The sequence below is a fragment of the Columba livia genome, chromosome Z, assembly GCF_036013475.1.
Source record: "Columba livia isolate bColLiv1 breed racing homer chromosome Z, bColLiv1.pat.W.v2, whole genome shotgun sequence".
Lineage (NCBI taxonomy): Eukaryota > Metazoa > Chordata > Aves > Columbiformes > Columbidae > Columba > Columba livia.
The window spans coordinates 10,136,246-10,156,616 of NC_088642.1; the positions used below are offsets into that span (position 1 = coordinate 10,136,246).

The 20,371-nt window shown below is 61.2% G+C and overlaps 1 protein-coding gene across 1 annotated transcript; it reads left to right on the forward strand.

Moving 5' to 3' along the window:
* Positions 1-293: 293 nt before the first annotated feature.
* Positions 294-11,573, forward strand: PHF24 (PHD finger protein 24). The gene is made up of 8 exons (XM_005507799.3): positions 294-655; positions 5,622-5,994; positions 6,855-7,040; positions 7,201-7,279; positions 7,367-7,569; positions 8,112-8,278; positions 8,813-8,911; positions 9,013-11,573. The coding sequence occupies exons 2-8, from the start codon at positions 5,626-5,628 to the stop codon at positions 9,110-9,112; spliced, it is 1,203 nt and encodes a 400-aa protein (XP_005507856.2). The 5' UTR covers positions 294-655; positions 5,622-5,625; the 3' UTR covers positions 9,113-11,573.
* The last annotated feature ends 8,798 nt before the right edge of the window (positions 11,574-20,371 follow it).

Genomic DNA, 20,371 nt, shown 5'->3' on the forward strand with positions numbered 1-20,371 from the left:
CTCTGTCCAGCACCCACATCAGGACCCCTGCAGCCTGACTGCAACCTCGACTGACAGGCAATGGGTTAAAGCGGTCACAGGTAGCCTGTGGCCAGGGGTCTGGGCCTGGGGAAGACCCTGGCCAGTGGGCAGGAGAGACCTTTGCTCCACCATGGATGCAACCCCATCTCTCTAGACCTTGAGGTTGCCTCAAAGAAAGGTGGTTTGTCCCCAGGGGCCAGAGGAGATGCAGGGAAAGCTTTTATTGGTATCTCCCAGCCAACGTCAGCCCGGTTAAAAAAAATGCTTCGTGCCTGAGAGAGCTGTTTAACACAGCTCAGGCAGCAATTGGTACAGGGACAGCAAACCAGGCTGCATCTGCTCAGCCCCAGTCACAAGCTCCCTGCTTCCTGTGTGTGTGTGTGTGTGTGCGCTAGACACAGGCATCGGCTCCCAGCATCTCGCTGCCTCCTGCATCCTCCAGCAGCAAGTGCAGGGCTCTGGCTCCTCGGGTACCAGCCTCGCCTCTCCATCCCCTGGCGGGGATTTGCATGCGGGGCGTGGGATGCAGTGAGCACCCACGGGTGGAGAGGGGGTCGTGGCCAGAGGCAGCAGCTATGGGCATCGTGTGGACTGCTCTCTAGGGCTCGCGCTCCCCAGACGGACCCTGACCCTGGTAAGTGGCTTTTTTGCTGTTGTTGGCTCTTTGCCCTGTGCATGGCACGGGCTGGATGCACATCACGACACCCATGGGTGGGTCCCCCCCGGTCCTCCCCTCTGTCCCCGGGGTGCTGGTGCCAGGGAGCCTGACCAGGGCTCCTGAGATGAGGTGCTTGGGAGTGGGGATGCAGATGGGGTGGAAGGGTCCTGGCTGGACGTTGGGGTCCTGATGTGGGTGCTGGAGAGAGGGGCTGGAGAGGGAGATGAGGATAAGTGGGGAGCTGGGCGGGAGCCGTGTCTGCTGCAGAGGAAGGGACTCTGCTGTCACGGCATTTTCATCCCCCTCTGGGAGATGGAAACGTGCGACACACCTATAAAATCTGCCATGGTGCGGCAGGACAGGCAGCCTGATCCAGCAGGGAGAGCAGCCACTAGCTCAGTGTCCCCAGGAGGGGGACACAGCACAAGTGGGGCTCCAGCCACCCCCCCAGACCTCCCCACCAGGGCCACGCAGCCCTGCAGGGGCTGGGGATGGTGCCATCAGCCACAGACTCCCCTGTCCCATGGCAACCAGGTCATCTCACAGCAGCAGCAGTCCCAGCAGTGTTACAGTCCCAGCACGTGCCATCTGCCAAGGAGAGGGGACAAGGGGGTGCTGCTGGACCCTTCTGGGCATCCCCAGCCAGCTCAAGGATGTGGGATGTGGAGTCCCCTGAGCAGAACCTGCTGCCTGCACTGCCTGGTACCCCTGGCTACAGGCAGGCAGCAGTGGGCAGGGTGCGCACGGCTGTGCCAGAGACACAGCAGCTCCTCTCAGCCCTGCCTGGTGCCCTTTGGACCAAGCCCTGGCACCAGGCTGCCATGGGCCTTGGGCTGTCCTCCCCATCAGTACCCTCCTTGTGTGCAGCCAGGTCGCTAATGCTGCTCCCAGCAACGTGCAGCACCAGGGGGTGTAAACACTGGGAGCCTGGAGAGGGCAGGGAGGAGGCCTGGCCTGTGCGCAGCCCGTGGGGACCAGGTGCATCCTTGCCCACCAGCCAGGGAGCCCAGGAGGGGGTCCTGCCCCTGGCACACCCCCACTGCATCCCCTTCAGAGGTGGTGCAGGGGCTGCACCAGCATGGTGGGCAGGCACCAGCACAAGCAACCGCTGGCCCTTGATTTGCTCCATGGGGCTTTGCACCAAGGACAGACCATGGGGCTGGCAAGCATGGCTGAGCTGAGGGCGGGCAGGAAGCAACAGCCAGCCCCAGGTACCCACAGTCCTGCCGCGGCGCTCCACACCTGCATCCACTGCCAGGCACCTCAACAGCTCGCCCTGCACTCATGGCCCCCAAAATACGCACATCCCGCACCCCCAGCTGCCACAGCCACCACACACACCATGTCCACAGTCACTTCAACATGCCCAGCACACACACCCCCCTGCCAGGCCATGACACCTGCCGTGAGCTGCCAGCCCTGCATAGCACATCCACCCCAGGACACATCACATCCACTCCAGAACACATCCACCCTGCAGTACATCCACCCCAGGACACATCCACTCCAGAACACATCCACCCTGTAGTACATCCACCCCAGAACACACCCACCCCACAGCACATCCCCGCCGCTTTGCTCCCCACCGCATCCATCCTGCGCTCCCAGCCACCACAACATCCCCACCATGTCGCGATACACCCACACACGTCAGCCACCACCCTCACACCCAAACCCAGTGCCCCATAACCCCTAGCACAAGCCTCCCCGCTCCTGCTGCTATGAGGGAGAGGAGATTTTGGAGCCATGCAGGGAGCAACAACTCTGTTTGCACTGGGTGCGCTGCCACAATGCCTCCTCTCTGTGTGCCTTCGTGCTGGCCACCAGCTCCATCTGAAATGCCCTCGTCCTCCCCAAGGAAAGGCTGATCCCCACACCAGCTGCACCAGCCGTGCCTCAGTTTCCCCACACAGAGAGCTGCATGGGGCTGGGAAAGATGAATTCACGGGTCCTAGAAGGAAGAAGTATTTTCTGGCTGCGCGTTTTGCTGCAGGCAGGAAGTAGCAAGGAGTACATCAGAGGACCAGTACATCAGAGGACCATGGGGAACAGGTGGTGGCCAGAGGGCAAGGCAGGGATACAGGGTGTCAAGGCAAGGGAAGGTGCCCACCACCTGCTGTGACAGCACCCGGTGCTAGCCAGGCTTAGCAGAGCTGAGCATTTGCAGGCAGCTCCAGCCCATGCCCAGATTTAGCTCCTCCATGGGGGCAACCTAAAAATATCCCCCACATTGGCACCTGGCAGTAAGGTCAAGACCCCAGTGCCTTGGACTAAGGTGAGCTGGGTGGTGTCACCAGGTCCCTGACCACCGGGCACCTCAGCAGGATGGCCACAGATAGCAGCAGACACCATGTCCCCAGGACACATGGGAACGCAGGGACGGCTTAGGTAGGTTGGGCTGCTATGGGGCAAGGGGGTCTCTGGTCTGCCCTCCCCATATCCAGGGGTCCCTGGAGAGGCGGGACCCCTAAGCTGGGCAGGACCCTGAGCTGGGGCGGGTTCTGTGTGGGAGTGATGCCCCACCTCACATGACCAATGGGTCAGGCAGGGCATGGGGGAAAAGGGGTCCTGGAGAATGCATAGCAGGTTTGGGGCCTGTGGAAAGGCAGCGGGGGCTGGAGGTGGAGCTCGGGATGAAGCTGTTCAGGCCCTGGGCGTGCAGGCAGGGCAGAGACAGGGAGACAAGCAGGCCTGAGAACACACACAAGCTGTGACAGGAGTGACAGCCTCCGGACTCCAGCCATGCAGCAGCTGGTGGCACCGACTGTGGCACACGACACTCAGGGTGGCATTAGGAGGGGAAAAGAGACAGGGGGACAGGCTGGGAACCTCCAGCAGTGGTGTGGGCCGGGGCAATCACACCACGAACACGCAAGGGAACCTCATTTTGGGGGTATACAGCAGACTCCTACGCCAGCTGCCCTGCTGTGCCACAGGGTCACTGGGGATGGGCACGGAGCCCCGTGGCTCTGCCAGGAGACGCTGCCAGCATGCTGGGAGGCAGAAGCATCCATGCAGCTACTGGTTAGACTGGTGTGCTGAGAGCTGGGGTTCACACCCCTCTTTTGGCTCTTCTCCATGAGCCCCTCTGCACCCTCTCCTCTCCACGTCTCCCCAGGGTAAGGATCTGGCCCACGCTCGGTGATGCAGGGACCTGCAAAGGGGGCGATCTCCCTGCAGTGCCCCCAGCTCCCTGGCTTGCAGGCAGAGCTGCAGTGCTGCCCGGCAGCAGAGCCGATTCTGCCCACAGCCGATGGAATTCTGAGCTGCCTGGGCAGAGGTGAGAGCACAGCAAGGAGGTAGAGACATCCAGGTGTCTCCCTCCTGGCCAGCACAGCCGCAGGGATGCTATTGCTGTGGCTGGGAGCTGTGCCTCCAGCTCTTCCCCTATCCACCTTTGCAAAGCCCCAGGAGCTGCAGCACCAGCCCCGAGCTGAGCACAGAGGCTGAATGGTGCAAATACCACCATCCCTGCCCAACGCCAAGACCCCCCCACGCAGGACAGGACCCACGTGTGTCACATCCAGCTCCCCGCGTGGGAATCTGCAGGCAGATGGTCTCGCAGTGGTGGGGGGGGGAGGCTGGGAGATCACATGCATGTGCGTGCAGCCGTGTTTTGGTTTGCACACCCACACGTACGTGCGAACAGAACCCACAGGGCTGGGGGTCACAAGGCGAGAGCATGGAGCCGGGCATCTGTAGGGATGAGCGAGGAGCATCACGGTGCCGCCGGCCCGCACGCTCTGCTGGGCACCACTGGTGCAGGGCAGCTGTAATTACCCTTCCCAGTAATTACCAGTGCCTGAAGCACTGTGTCCCCCTGCAGCCGCAAGATCCCAGCATGTGCATGCGTGTGCAGCTAATTATCCCGCTACCTGGGGACATCCCTGCTGAGGTTGGCGAGATGGGAGATGGCTGCTCCCATCTCCTCCTGCCTGCATAGGCAGCGCCTGCTGGTCCCCAGGCACCAGCTGGGAGCTCAACTCGACTGCAGCATCTTCCACAACCCAGCCCCAGTGGGGCATGTGGACAGTGCTGGGACCCACGGAGGGTGATGCTGTGCCCTGCACCACTGGAGAATAAATCCTGCTTCTCCCCAGCGTCAGCCTGGCCCCATTGAGACAGAGTCCCACTTGCTATTGCTGCTGTTGCCCTCCCTATTTTACCCCAAGATGAACTTCCCTCAGTCCTGCACCCAAATCCCCCTTCTTGGGACCCCTGTGCCCCAGACCCACTTGCTGCAGCCCTCCCCTCCGGCACCCTCACAGCCTTCCCACAACTGGCACAACCCCTCCACACAGCTCCTTGCTGTGAGCCACATCAACCCACGTTTTGAGGTAAGATGCAGGATGCCCAGTGATCAGAGCAGCAGCAAACACAGACACACAGGAGTGTGTGAGCACAACAGAGACTGGGGGGGTGAAATTCCCCAAATTTAGGGAAGGTAAGAGACCCAGCACCAGCTCTGCTCTGGCCCAGCCCTTGGCAGAGCTGCAGGGAGGATACCTCACCCTTGGCTGGCCAAAGAGGCTTTCTCCAACGCAGAATGGGATAGTCACAGTCCCTCTGGGATTTACTGCTTTGGTGTGGGAAGGCCCTGGATATGTTTTTTTGTTAAGCCAGAGCCTACTGACCAAGGATTGGGGAGGCAGGGTGCCCCCAAACCAGGTCCCTGCTTGATGTCCTGCTCTACCACGCACACTCAGACCCACCACAGCCAGATTTCCACATGGCTTTGGGTCCATTTCCCCATGGCCACCATGGAAGACCCCAGCACCAGTTTGCCAAGGAGCCTCCATCTCTCCCTGCCCCCAGCTGCTCCCTGCAAACCCTGGGGGACAGCCACCAGGACATCTTTTTGGGGCCAGAGACATGGTGCAGGGTTGGGGAGCAGCATTGCCAACCAAGGCCTTAGCACTGAGACCATTCTTCACCCCCACAGAGCCATGGGGGTGCTGATGTCCAGGCGGCAGACGGTGGAGAAGGTGCAGAAGGTCAGCTTGGCTGTGTCGGCCTTTAAGGACGGGCTGCGTGAGCAGCCATCAACACGGCGGCGGGCAGAGGCGGGGGCCACACGCCGTGGGACGCTGGAGCAGGAGGTGCAGGAGGGAGAGGAGGAGGCATCAGCAGGACCTTCCCAGCCAGAGGAGAGCAGCGCCAGCAAGGCGGCCTGGGAACGGCTGCGGGATGGCCGCGGCGTGGAGCCGGAGGAGTTTGACCGAGCCAACAGGTTCACACCACCCGCCTTCATCCGGCCCAAGCGGGAGCTGCATGATGATGAGCCCCCCGACATCAGCCTGGAGCAGCGTGAACAGGCAAGCAGAAGGAGTATAGGGACAGTGATGGGGAAGGAGGGATGGGGATGGGGCTGGAGACATGGAGGGGAGAGCCCTGGGGATGTGCAAGCATCGCTGGTGCCTGCTGGGCAGTGACAGCCTCCTGGGCACGGCAAAGCCCCATGGAGGTGGCTCGGTGCGGCAGGGCGCCAGGGTCTGTGCTGGGCAGCTGGAGGTGCCATACAGGGAGAAGGGTGAGACTGGTCAGATGTGCCCCAGGGGAACCCTGGGGTGTCTTGGAGGGGTCACTACTGGGCACAGACAGCTGCAGCTTTGGGGAGGAGAGAAGGATCATCCGTTTGTCAGTCTACAGCCAGCCTACAACTCAATGCATCCATTCACAACTACAACCCTTACTGCCCATCTACAACCCAACAGCTTACCCACCCATGCCCACAAGCCTTCAGCCCACCCATCCACACCCATGACCCCACCCATTCATCCACGCACCCTGACAAGCCCACACCCCAGCCCACCTACAGCCTTACATCTTGTCCATGCACACCTACAACCAGCTGTTCCACAGATCAGCACTTCCATCCACCCACAGTACAGCCCTAAAGAACAGCTGACCGACAAGCCCACAGCCCCACCAATCCTACAGCAGGACACCTACACCCTTCATTCATCCCCACAAATGCATCCACACTCCTCCCATCCACCCCTTGTGACCCCACCACCCACCTATTCCCTATGCCAGCCCAACACAATCCCACCCTCCCATCCCCTCTGCCCCCCAACATCCACCCCCACCTGCAAAGCACCACCCTGACCCCCACCTCACGAAGCCAACCCCCTGCCCACGCTGCCCCTCTGAGCAGCTGCCCACCTCTCCCCAGGTCCTCAATGACGAGATGTGCGAGATCTGCGAGGTGTGGACAGCCGAGAGCCTCTTCCCCTGCCGCGTCTGCAGCCGGGTGTACCACGACGGCTGCCTGCGCCGCATGGGCTACCTGCAGAATGACAGTGCTGTGGAGGTGATGGAGACGGCGCACACTGAGACGGGCTGGAGCTGCTACTACTGTGTGAGTTCCCAGGGTGGGGGACACTGGGCTTCTGCTGGGTGGTGGGTGCTCCCCAGGGAGCCGTGACTGGCATGGGTGGGAGCAGGGTCCCATATGGCAGCCTGCTCTGAGGGGATGGGGAACTTGCTGCCCCATGGGTTCTCTCTGCGCCCCACCCCAGGACAACCTCAACCTCCTGCTGACGGAGGAAGAGATGTTCAGCCTGATGGAGACCCTGCGGCACTGCAAGATCATTCCAGGTACAGACCCCCCCTCCCTGTGTTGGGTCTCAGGCAGTGCAGGGGGGCTGGTCCCCCCTCCCCAGGTGCTGATCTGTGCCCCCCCAGAGACCTGTCTGACCCTGGACGACTTCCTGCACTACAAGCACCTGGTGCACAAGCAGCAGTTTGAGCGGCCCATGGCCGAGGCGCAGGAGGAGCAGGCAGCCCTGCAGTTCTCTGCCCTGGACCCTGACAAGAAGGGGCACATCGAGTGGCACGACTTCCTCTCCCACGAGTCCATCCAGCTGCTGCAGAAACTGCGGCCACAGGTACAGCCACAGCACCCAGCTCTGCTTCCCATGGACACAGCACCCAGGGCAGGATCCCATGACCAGCACTCCCAGACACGACACCCAGGTCCAGTTCCCATCACCAGTACCCATAGACATGGCACCCAGGGACATCTCCCATGACGAGCACCCCCAGACATGACACCCAGGTCCAGTTCCCATCACCAGCACCCAAAGACATGGCATCCCAGGGACATCTCCCATGATGAGCACCCCCAGACATGACACCCAGGTCCAGTTCCCATCACCAGCACCCAAAGACATGGCACCCAGGGACATGTCCCATGACGAGCACCCCCAGACATGACACCCAGGTCCAGTTCCCATCACCAGCACCCACAGACATCACACCCAGGTCCAGTTCCCATGACCAGCACCCACAGCCATGGCACCCAGGGACATCTCCCATGGCTGGCAGCCACTGCTGTGGCACGCAGGATGGGAGATGCCCACAGTGCTGGGCAGGAGACCTGGGGTGTTCCCGTGGGGCGAGCGCTCCCCATTCCCCTCTGCCCCCCCAGAACGCGCTGCTGCGGCTGCTGACGGCCAAGGAGCGGGAGCGAGCACGGGCAGCCTTCCTGGCCCTGGACCAGGACGGTGACGGCTTCATCAGGGAGGGTGAGTGCCGCCGAGCCCGGCACAGCTGGTTCCGCAAGCACCAAAAGGAAATGCCATCCTGCAGCGTCAGGTACGGGGACACCTGCCCTGGGGAGGGGGTGACGTCCCTGCCGGGGGCCCTACCACAACCCCAGCACCCACCAAAGGGGCTCGGTGTACAAACAGCTGCCCCCTCTCCCAGCCACCTCCCCCTCTGCGCCACAGAATCAGAGTGTCCCCAGTTGGAAGGGACCCACAAGGATCATCAAGTCCAACACCTGTCCCTGCACAGGACAACCCCACAGTTCACACCATGTGTCTGAGGGTGTTGTCCAGTCTCTGCTTGAACACTGTCAGGCTTGGGGCTGTGACACCTCCCTGGGGAGCCTGTTCCAGTGTCCAGCACCCCCTGGGTGAAGAACCTTTTCCTGATGTCCAACCTGAACACCCCCTGGCACATCTTCCTGCCATTCCCTTGGGTTCTGTCACTGGTACCAGAGAGAAAAGATTGGTGCCTGCCCCTCCTCCTGCCCCACAGCCCTGTCCCGAACCTGCACACCCCTCACCCCACTGCCGCCATTTGGGGTGCCAGGAAGGGGACAGAGGGCTCCCTCCTCTTCTGCAGCATCAGCCATGTAGGGCCCATGTCAGAGAGCAGCCCCACCAGCAGCGGCAGCAGCAAGAGCCAGAAGACCCCGGCGGCTGCAGAGCAGGAGGAGGCCAGGTGAGGCTAAGGGGGGGCTTGAGGGAGACACCCCCATTTTGGAGGAGATCCTGGGGGGAGCAGCAGTGTGGGGCGGTTGGTGATCCCCTGTCTGCCCGCAGGCCTGTCGACTGGGCCAGCTTCCTGCGGGAGAACGTCGCCTACATCCTGGCCGCCCGCCCCAACAGCGCAGCCCTGCACCTGCAGCCCCCCCCCGCCTAGACCCGCCGGCGCCATCTTGGGCAGCGACGCTGCTCCCGCCGCGGAGACCCACCTGCCCGCCCTCCCACTGTTGGGCAGAGCCGGGCACCGATTGGCTGGTAGGGGAGCGGCTACCCCGCCCTCTCCCCTGCCTCGGTTTGTGATTGGTTGTGAGGAGGATGGGTACCAGGCTCTGATTGGGTGAGGGAGTGGGTGTGGCGCTTGGGTCTCTGATGGATGGGGAGGAAGTGGGGAGTGGCAGGGAGTGGCCACACTGCCCCCCCACCCACAGGCCCCCTGTGGGGAGGGGTCCTGTGCCTGGGGGTGCCATGAGGCACAGGGGACTCCCCCACAGATCCCACTGCAGGAGGGGTCCTGTGCCTGGGGGTGCCATGAGGCACAGGGGACTCCCCCACAGATCCCACTGCAGGAGGGGTCCAGTGCCTGGGGGTGCCATGAGGCACAGGGGACTCCCCCACAGATCCCACTACAGGAGGGGTCCTGTGCCTGGGGGTGCCCCGGGGCATAGGGGACTCCCCCCCAGACCTCACTGTGGGGAGGAGTCCTGTGCATAGGGGTGCCATGGGGCACAGGGGTCTCCCTCACAGACCCCACTGTGGGGAGGGGTCCTGTACCTGGGGATACTATGGGGCACAGGGGCTGTCCCCCACACCCCACTGTGGGGAAGGTTCTGGTGCCCAGGGATGCTGTGGGGCACAGGGGCTGCTGCCCCTCACACTATGCTGTGGGGAGGGGTCCTGTGCCCAGGGATGCCATGGGGCACAGGGGTCTCCCCGACAGACCCCATTGTGGGAAGGGGTCCTGTGCCTGGGAATACTATGAGGCACAGGGGTCTCTCCCTCAGAACCCACTGCGGGGAGGGTTCTGTTGCCCGGGGATGCCATGGGGCACAGGGTCTGACCCCCACAGGCCCCACTGTGTGGAGAGGTCCTGTGCCTGCGGGTGCCGTGGGGTACAAGGGTCAGGGAACCTGTTGCCCCCGTGATCTCCAGCCCCACGGCAACACCTCACCCACCAGCACCTGGAGCCATTGGGGATCCATCCCCATGGATCCCCAGCCAGAGCAGGGTCTGCCCCAAGGAAGAGTGGGGCTCACTCTGATCCTGGAGCTGAGTGCAGGTAGTTTTGGGATGAGAGGGGAACCCTGGGCAGCCCTGCACTGCCAGCCCCCCACAGTGCCATGGAGCAGCACGGCTGAGCCTCCGTGCTGCTGACAGCTGCACTGTGGGTTCAGCATGGTGGATCCTGGTCAGGAGGACGTGGCTGACACCCACTTGGCCTCTTTCACATCCCTGCCCAGCTTCAAGAGCGGCTGGAGCCCGGCGGGTCCTCCCTTGCACCCGCAGCTCATGGCCATGTCTGTGAGAGTGTTTCCCAGCACAGCTCGGTGCTGCCCTGCTGGGGATCAACCATTTAATGCCAACACAGTATCACAGTATGTTTGGGATTGGAAGGGACCTCAAAAGATCATCTAGTCCAATCCCCCTGCTGGAGCAGGAACGCCTAGGTGAGGTCGCACAGGAACTTGTCCAGGCAGGTTTTGAATGTCTCCAGAGAAGGAGACTCCACAACCTCCCTGGGCAGCCTGTTCCAGTGTCTGTCACCCTTACTGAGATACTGTGATACTGTGATACATTGTGGGAAAGAGCACCAGGAACAGAAGGCACCAAGGGAACAGGAGGGCAAGGTTGGATGCCCAGGAGCGCTCCCCTGCATCCCTCATCCCCTCCTGTCCCGCTGGTCCCACAGGATGCTCTCTCCCCACACAGCAGTACGGTCCCACACCAGCCCTGTTTGCTCCTGCTCCAGCCCCAGCACAGCACCCTCACCTCGCTGGGGGCGCCAGTGCCCAGGGTGAGAAGGAGGAGGCAGAGCCTAGAGCCCCCCAGGGTGTCAGCTGCAGGGATGAGGCACTGGCTGGGCAGGGTTGATGCCCAGCGGCCCTGAGGTGATGGATGCCCTCAGCCCACTGGTGAAGGAGCAGGGACCCCTGGAAACCTGCGCTGTGCATACCAGGGGTGGGGATGCCCAGGTCTCATGGCAGCCCCAGCAGCTGCCCCCCAAAACCCACCCCGAGTGCCCTCAGCCTTTCCTCTGGCGTGCCCTGGGCTCAGCCCAGGGTGTGCACAGACCAGGGGTGCACCTGCAGCACCCTGGTCCCTCCCTCACCCCCACCTCCCCCCCGATGTGACAGGGACTCCGTCCCGCTCAGCCCCCCCTTTCCCAGGGAGGGCACAGATCCCCTCTCCTGGGACTCTCCCTTCTGCAAAACTGGGAGGCACACCAATGCCATGACATTTCCCTCTTCCGCCCTGGTGTGCCACACCAATGGGGATATTTTGGATGCCAGATATGAGATGGGGCCAGAGCCATGGCCATGGTGAGGAGGCGGCCGTGCGTGCGTGGATCGCAACACCCGCTCTGTACTGAGAAGCATCCATTAAACAGCTGTGTCCAACTAGCCTCCGTCCGGAGTGTTTACCGGGCTTCTGTCTTCTCCCTGGCAACTTCTGGGAACCCCACGGCTGCCTGTTGTGTTTAAGACCTTGCCCCAGCCTATACCAGGCAGGCTTGGCCTTGTGTCCCACAGCAGCAATGAAGGGAAGCCAGGGGATGCACCCAGGACTCCACAAACTCGAGGTGCCCCACAACTGCCCGGGTCCCTGCAGCAGGAGGGACACCCATGCACTGGGAAGAGGGTGCTCCTTGCTGGTGGCTGCCAACAGAGCACTGGGCGCAAGGGACGGCTGGATGCTGGGAACAGGCGGCTTGCAGCAATGCTGGAAACCCAAAATGATGCTGCAGGGACACCAAGAGTTCCCGGGAGGAGGTGTCTGGAGAGTGGTCACCATTGCTGGAGGTTCCTCCAGTGCTCATCACATCCACGGAACAACCAGGAAAAGCTGCAGGGCTGTCACTGGTGGCACATGGTCTGCAAAGGTGGCTCACCTGCCCTGGGGGGGCTTTCCTTGCACAGTGCCTGTGCTGCAGCTGGGTGGGGAACAGGGCTTGAGAAGCATATCCAAAGGGGGAATTAGGAGGGGGCTGCTGCCCTGGAAGCATTCATAGGGTCTGCAGGCAGACAGAGCTTTTTGCCAAAAGCTGGACTTGGATATTTCAGCCCATTCACATAGCTGCAGTGGGCTGTCATTGCATCCAGATCAGTGAGCATTTCAGATCCTGGAAGCCAGATTACCTGCAGAAGAGGATGGGCACCCTAAGGAAGGAGGAGCTGGCAGTGCTTTGTGTGCGTGAAGCTGGGATGCTGTGGGTAATGGATGCCATGTGCTCTGCCAGAGGAGGGAAGCCTCAGGGAAGCCCTCGCCTGGGGAAACGGTGTTAATTGCTGAGTTATTGCTCTGGCTGCCAGAGCTGAAGAGTAAGCTGGAGCAAAGGACCGGTCCTGGGGATCCTGGGGGCGAAGCACTGGCTGCTAGCACCCCAAACCCATGCTCTGAGCACCCCACAGGATTCCAGCTGTGACAACAGAACCCCCTCGCACCCTGATCCAGCCCCACTCTGTACCGAGCCCTTCCTCTGGGGACAAGGTGCCAGTGGCTGTCCCAGTCCCAGCCTCCCCTGCCATCCCCTGCAGCAGCCTGGCACCCCTGCCAGGGCACGCAGCTGGTGCTGCCCCTGGGGATCTAGCTAACGAGGGCCACAGGTGGCTGTGCTGTCACCACTGCGGTGCCAGCTGCCCATCGCGCGTGTTGTGCCGCAGCTGCAGGTCCCCAGTGAGCACCCGCCATGGGGCAGAGCGTGCCCCAGACATCTGTGTCCCCGCACAGGCAGCCTCGAGGTCTGGGCACAAGCAGGAAGACCTGGGAAGGGAATGGGCAAGGTGGTGCCGTGGCATCTCTTAGCTGTCACCTGCTCCTCTGGGACCGGTGACCTCAGAGATTGTGTCCTCAGAAAGCCTGCAAACCTCCTCACCACCTGAAAATCTCTCCCTGAATTCTTGTGCAAGCTTCTCACTAAACGCTGGTGCAAACCTTTCCCTGAATCCTTCTGAGTGCTGGTGCAAACCTCCAACCAAGTGCTGATGCAGATCTCACCACCGAAAGTCCCAGAGGCCCCAGACCAAAGGACCAGGATGCTCATGTGGAATTTAAGGCTGGGGCAGGAACTGGCTGTCGAAGGAAATCCCAGAACGGGCAAATTTGTGCTGTAGCAATGCTGTCTGTGCAGCCCACTCACCTGTTGTCCCAGGCCGATTGCCCACCGCCGGCTGCCACGCAGAGGGTGTGTGCTCCCGGTGGGGCTGCTCCTGGGGCTGCTTACCAGGCCCAGGGCTCCAGCCCAGTGTCAACCCCAGCACCGCGGGGTGCTGGGGGCAGCTCCAGTGCCTGCATTACGTTCCGCAGCGGCCAGAGCATCGGCCGCCCTTCACCCAGGTGGTCCTGCCGTCTGAAAGGGACCGGAGCCAACCCCGCTGCCCGCAGTGCCTCGATGAGGGTGTCCCCGCCGTCCACGGGGACCGCAGGGACGAGCGGCGCCCGGCTTTGCGGGGCAGTTGCACCCTCTGCTGGGATACACGGCCATTGCACGGCGCTGCCACACACTCCGAAAACCTCTCTGCTTGCGGGGAAGGTGGATGCTTGGCTTGGCACCCCAGGGGTGCGGGATAGCACCCTCCTCCAAGCCCGGGTACTTTTGCGTGTCACCGGGGCTCCCCTGGGCTTGGCTCAGCTGCCACTAGGTGCCCAGGTGCCAGACGGGAGGTGACCATGGTGTGCCCCACACCAGAGCCGGCCACCCCTTGGGGTGGCCGTCAGGAAAAGGGGGTTCTCTGGGCAGTGTGTGACAGTGACAGCAACAGCCACAGCCCCTGGGGGCAGTGCCACTCTGGTGGCCTCAACTCTCCTCCCCCTCCCAGCTCAGGGCAGGAGTGACCATGCAGAGCAGGGACAAGGGTCCCTGTTTAGCAACATCCCCCCAGATGTAAGCAGGGCGAGGAGAGGGGGGAAGCTGAGGAGATTTGGGATACAGAGCTAGGATGAGGATCTTGGACCACCCAGATGTGACCCTCCCCACCCCAAGTCAGGGTCCCTAGAGGGACTAGGGCCCTTTGGGGAGACCTCTGGGCAGACTGGGTGGCTCAGGGGCTTGAGTGGGGTGTGAGGGGTCGTAAGAAATGTGTCTCCCAGACCCAGCAGAAAGGTGGCCACGGGAGGTCGCCCCTACACCATGGCGGGAGCAGGCAGTGACACTTTGGGACCTGCACACTGCACAGCCACCCCTTGCCACCACACCAGGGATGGGGACATGGAACAGCACGGCCAGCAAGGGACAAAAGCATGCCACCAGGCCACCCTGATGGGCTGGCATCACTGTGCCGGCCATGCCCCCATCCTCACATCCAGCCACTGGTCAGCCCCACAGCCATCAGAACGTGCAGGGAGGAGGGATACAGGGATTGATTTCAGTCCCCAGAAAGTATTTTATAGGGGGGTTTGGGATCCCCTTCTCCTCCTGTCCCAAACCCTGCTCTGACTGGAATCTCTGCCCCACAGCACCCGCCTCCTCCATGGTCAAGTGTCTGTGGGACGAGAGTGCTGGGCCCTGTCTGAAGAACTGTGTCTCAGCCTGGACAGCCCCAGGCTCCTGCAGTGTGGGGTGGGCTCCATCCTCTGCAGGTCACAGGAGCTGGGACACCCTGGGCCTTGGAGAAAAGGGACCAGCCCAGGGCTCCCTTTGGTCTAGTATCCCCTCCTCATGAGATGCATGGGGAGTTGGAGCCCCCTCCTCGCCATGTCCCCTGACAGGAGCCATGGGCACCTGTGCAGAGCCACTGTACCCCCCCGAATAACCTCAGGGTCTGTCTGCACCTGGCACTGCTGCAGGGCTGTGAAGGATGCTCAAGGGACGGAGATGCAGCCAGGCACCGGGTGTGGTGACAGGTGCAGGGACAGCAATGCCCACCACCACCTGCTGGGACCAGCCACATGCTGCCTAGGTCCACAAGGAAGCCTGGAGAGAGCTGCATGGGACCTGAGCAAGGAAATGGGGTCCCCTCCCCAGTGCCTCCCCTAGAACATTGCCAGGAGCAGCAGGACAAGCTGCCTCGACAGGACACAACCCCACAGGCACTCCAGCGTGGAGGTGGTGTGCTCCCCGCCTCAGAAGGACACAGGTGGCCTGGGCCACCCATGGGAGCCCACACAGGGGGTTGTGCACAGCTTCCCAGCAGCACACTGCACCACCGGCTCCTGCCACCCGCACACTGCCGGCTCGGTGGCCCTGACAAGGCACGGGGCTGCCAGACGCTGCCTCCTGTTCCCAGCACACTAGCTCCTGCTTTCGTCCCTGCAGCACGGCTGCGCGCAGGGACACAGGGTGCCTGTGTGGCACATGGGGTGCAGAGGTGGGCCTGGGATGGGGGTGCCGGGCACAGCGAGCATCTTGCTCTCTGCAGCAGCTTTGCTATGACTCATCCTGGCAGCCCACACAGCACCTGAGCAGGGTGTCTGGGTCCTCTCCAGCCGTGGTGCAAGGCCATGCGGAGTGACGCATCAGTGCCACAAATCCCAGGTGCATTCCTCTGTGTCTCCCCGCGCCTATTACCCTGGCCTTGCAGTGGGACCAGGAGGTGGCATCAGGGATTGTGGCCCCATTCCTGAGCTCCCATGTCCTGCTGTTCCCCTCTCCACAGCAGCCTGCACCCTGCTGGCCCCCAAGCAGCTGCTATTGAGCACCAGGTCTGGTGTGGTGGTGGACATCAGCTGCCAAATAAGATAGGCAGGGAAATGGTTTGGGGTATAGCAGAGGGCAGGACCTGCCTTCCCATTCTGGCTGTGCAGATCGAAGCTCTGTGGCTGGCATGGGAGCAGATGCTGACAGTCCCTCTGCGTAGCACAGTGTGCAGCTGTACAAGTGCCACACATGTCCCTGTGTGCCCCAGCATCCCTACTCACACCACACACGTGCTGCACACTCTAGCATCCCCTCTCCATCTGGAGGCCTGGACCTGAAAGCCACCATACACAGTCCCCTCTGATACCCACACCCCGGTGCCAAGGTATATGATGGGGACACTGGTAATGAAGCACCAGACCAGGACTAATCTTGGAGTCCCATTGCTCCAAGGCATACGCTGGCTGGCCAGGGAAAGAGGAAGGCAGCCAGCGTACCTGGAAAGCAGGAGTTTGGATCCAAGCCACCCCAGAAAGCCATCACCATGCTTGGCACAGGCAGAGGCACCCAGCTCACAGCTCGCCAGGGACCCAGAGCCCCATCTGGGTCACCTGCCAACCCCAGGTAGCATCCATGGGGCCGCTCGCTCCCCGGGAGCAGGGTTAGAGGCTCTGGCAGTGACAGCAAGGCTAGTAAAGGGGGAGGCACCTCATGTTCAGCAAGGGACACCCCGTGTCCCAGTAGCAAGAATGGCCCAGGGGCTGGAGCGACTGATCCGCGAGGAGCCACATGCAACCATATCTGTCTCACTCGGCTGAGTGATGACTAAGGGAAGGACAGGAGAGCAGTCTGCACACCACCAGGCAGAGGAGGAATTATTTAGGCTGGAACGCAGGGGCGGAGGGAGGGGGGCTGGAAGGAGATGGGAGGAGGGAAGGTGGAGGCTGGGTGGGATGCTCTGGCAGCGCTCCCCCTCTCTGACGGAGGAACGCCAGGCTGGGGAGAATCAGCAGAAGAGCTGAGGGACTAGAAGCTGCTGGCTCACTTTTGGGGAGAAAAGACTTTTAGCCAAGAGGGTGTCCTGCACTGGAGCAAACTCCACAGCCGGGCACTGGCTTGGAGATCTGCCATTAGCACTGCGGGACACGCAGCATCCCCAGTGCACAGAAAAACACCTGGCAGCTGCCTGCATAGGGCAGGTCCCCAAGCATGCACAGCTGCATCCCTGCCCTTCTGCGACATGCAGGCAGCTGGACATCGGGCTATGTGCAGGAGCTATTTCTGCTCCCTATGCTGGGTGCCGTGCCTGTGGACATGCTGCACCACGCTGCACCAGGCCAACTGCTGGGGGACAGACGGGTGCCGGCCTTGCAAAAATTCGCCTCCATGCCCACGAGGTGAACTTTTAGCAGCAGGGAAAAGTGGAAAAATTACCCCACTATTCATCATCTCTCCTGAGCCATGGCCTGGCATTACAGTGCTCACATGTCAGCATCCGAGGCACAACAAAAATGAAAGGCAGTAGGAGGAGATGCTGAGATCCAGGGGACTCACATGCTTTGGGACCAATTCCTTCTCCTGGGATGGAACAAAACCCACCACATAAACTGCCCCCACGGCAGACAGGTACCAGACCAGACTCCGTGGGTCACCCCATGCTTTAGGGTCTGACAGGAGGATGGAGAAGAGCAAGTCAAACACAGGAAGCCGTGACTCCTGATGACATAATACTTCTGCTGGGTAACCCTGCCTCATTGACTTGCAGGTTCCAACTCTTCCCTCCGCACTGCAAAGATTTTTGCAGCATAACTGGGGCACAAACATCCCAACCCAAATGGCACATGAAGCCGTGGGAGCCTGCAGCCTGCTCTGTGCACGTAGAATAGAGCCAAGGAATCTGCATGTCCTCTGGACCTTCCAGCCTTGAAAGATATTCGAAAGGGGAGCATCATTTCTAACCTAAAAAGCCCCCAAAACTTGCAGCCAGGAGTACCTCAAGGGCCTCTAGCTCACTTTAACGATGCAGAATTTAAATGTGTGTGTTACGGTCAAGAAGTGGGGATGAGACTGAGCATGAGCCCTGTCAGTCAAACATCCACAGGCTACAAGAGTAGGACCACAGTGCAGGGTAGTGCAGGAAAAGAAGTTAAAGAAAGGGCTATAACCCAACATGATTTCATCCCTGTGTGTTCAGTATGTCTTGCCAAATAATCCTGACTTCTTTATTTGGTGACTTTATAAATACAGTTGCTAAAACACCACTGCAGACACGCAAGGCTGCTGTCAGGTCATCTCTCCAGCACCTTAAGCACAGAGTAATGCTGAGGGAGCATTAAGCAATGCCAGGGAAGCACCAAGCAATTCCCAGGGAGAACCAAGCAATGCCAGGGCGGCACCGAGCAATGTCACACAGGCAACAAGCAATGTCACACCGGCAACAAGCAATGCCAAGGAGGGGACTCAGCAATGCGGGGGGGCACTAAGCAATGCTGGGGAAGCACTGCAAGGCCAGCGACTAGCCAGGAGCAGCCCTGGGGAGCAGCTGCCACAGGCGGTGACACCTCCAACACCACCTGGTCCCTTCTGAGCCAGCCTGTGCCTGGCAGGTCCCTGGGCCAGCAGCAAGGTGGGATTCAGAAGCCACATCATCACTCCGGCTTCATCTCTTGTCTTCTCATCCTCAGAGTAACCCGACATCCTCTTCTGACACCCTCAGCGTAGCCTGGCAACGACAGTACCAGCATGGAAACAGCTGTACTGGCATGGCAACGGCAGTACCAGCATGGCAATGTGGCTGTCAGCGGAGAGACAAAAATGTCAGGCAGATCCCCTATCACCCTGGCTGTCCCTCTGCTTCCTGGAGCAGCAAAGCTGCCCTGTATCCCCCAGGTACCTCCAATGGGCTGTGGGCACTGGGCACAGCGGGCTCTGCCAGCCTCGCCTCCAAGCCCCACTGCCCAGCATGAGAAGAGCTGGTAGGTCTCAGCCTGGGTCTCACAGGTCCTGACATAACGGAGCCCTGAATGCGGATGTCACTTGCAGGTCCCCTGCAGGGGGAGACCCATATCTCCCCTTACCTCCCCCAGAACAAACACAAAGAAGCATAAATCCGGGAGGCACAGGAAAATGGCCACTCCGGATTTTAGCTGCCAAGGGCTTTTTCCTGCAGCTGGTCCCTCCTTTTGGTGGAGCAGCCCTGCTGCTCGGGGCAGCAGGTGGGGAGCAAAGCAGGTGCTGCTCCCTGCGGTGGGGAGCAAAGACACTGGCATCCCCAGGTACAGGGGACATCAGGGCTGCCCTACTCAGCCTGTTTGCTCGGGGGGATGTCTCCCTGGCAGCAGGCAGGGAGGGTGGCTGGAGCATCCCCCTTTTGCCAGGGAAGGAGATCCGGTGGGGGCATCGGAAATTACACAATGCTGCACCAAGCAGACAAGGCAGCAAGCACCGCGGGGGCGCACACCAGCCCCCAGAGTGAATTCCCTGACGTGGCAAACATCTCCCGAAGCCCCCTCGACACCCACCTGCACACGCAGGCAGGAGCCCACGCGCATACGCAGGCAGGAGCCCACATGCCGGCGCACGCCTGCCTCTAAAGGAAAAGCCTCGGCAGAGCCAGTGCTGAAATAGTGAATTGCCTCATTCATTCACTCTCTCCGGAAGCTCTGCCCATACATGCAAACACAACGCGCGGGGAGGCATGTGCGGCAGACGTGTGCGCTCACCCCTACACCCTCCAGAATCACCCCCCCCGCACCCCCTCCAGTCACCTTCTTCACCACCCACCCCAAAATGCAAGCACAGTCTGCAGCCCTGCGTGTCACTCCACGTGAACCCCATCTTTGCGGGGGTGCGGGGAGAGCCTGGTTGGAGCAAATTCTGCATGTGGTGTCCTTTATGGCATGGTAGGGTGACCCATGTTGGCTGCGGGGGAAGCCCACATACCACTTTTTACTCCCAAATCCAGAGACTCTCATGTGGGAGATGGCCCCTTAGCACTCACATATGCACTCGCAGCCAGATTTGCTCCCACGGCTCAGACGAGACCCTTCTACACGGGATGCAGCTGTAGCAAAAACATCTCACCGTAGTCAGATAGATCCTTCCATCCCCAAAAGCCTGAGCAGGACCTGGCAGGCGGTGTGCAGGGCACAGCACATGCATGGTAGGGGGGACACGTATGTGCATGGCATGCAACGTGCTGCATACACGTGGGACATGCGTGGACAGAAAACTCCGCAGCTGGAAGGTCTGGCCTGGGGTTGTCACCTGACGAACGCTCCCCTGGGACACACAGTCAGGCAGCAGATGCCTGCACACAACCTCGGGCAGATGCAACACGTGCCCACATGTATGTGCACAGGCCTGGCACGCTCCCGTGGTGCATGGCTCTGTAGGCCTGATTTAGCACACCCAGGTCTCACCCAGGGGACACCCATGGGACACCTAAGGCATACACCAGCATGGCCTGGCAGCAGCAGGGCTGAGCAGTGCCTGCAGCCTGCCTTGTTGCCGGTGTGACCCCAGTCTGCCAGTACGTCCTTAAGAAACTCAAACCAAGTGTGGGACAAGCCACGGCACCGAGCAAGGAGAAGGAGCGCATTCAGCTCATTCCTTTCCTAGAATAAC

Coding starts and splice junctions, on each gene's coding strand:
- PHF24 (XM_005507799.3), top strand. CDS start 5,626: ATGGGGGTGCTGATGTCCAGGCGGCAGACGGTGGAGAAGGTGCAGAAG. Junction 5,995..6,854: donor GCCTGGAGCAGCGTGAACAG/GCAAGCAGAAGG, acceptor ACCTCTCCCCAG/GTCCTCAATGACGAGATGTG. Junction 7,570..8,111: donor TGCAGAAACTGCGGCCACAG/GTACAGCCACAG, acceptor CTGCCCCCCCAG/AACGCGCTGCTGCGGCTGCT.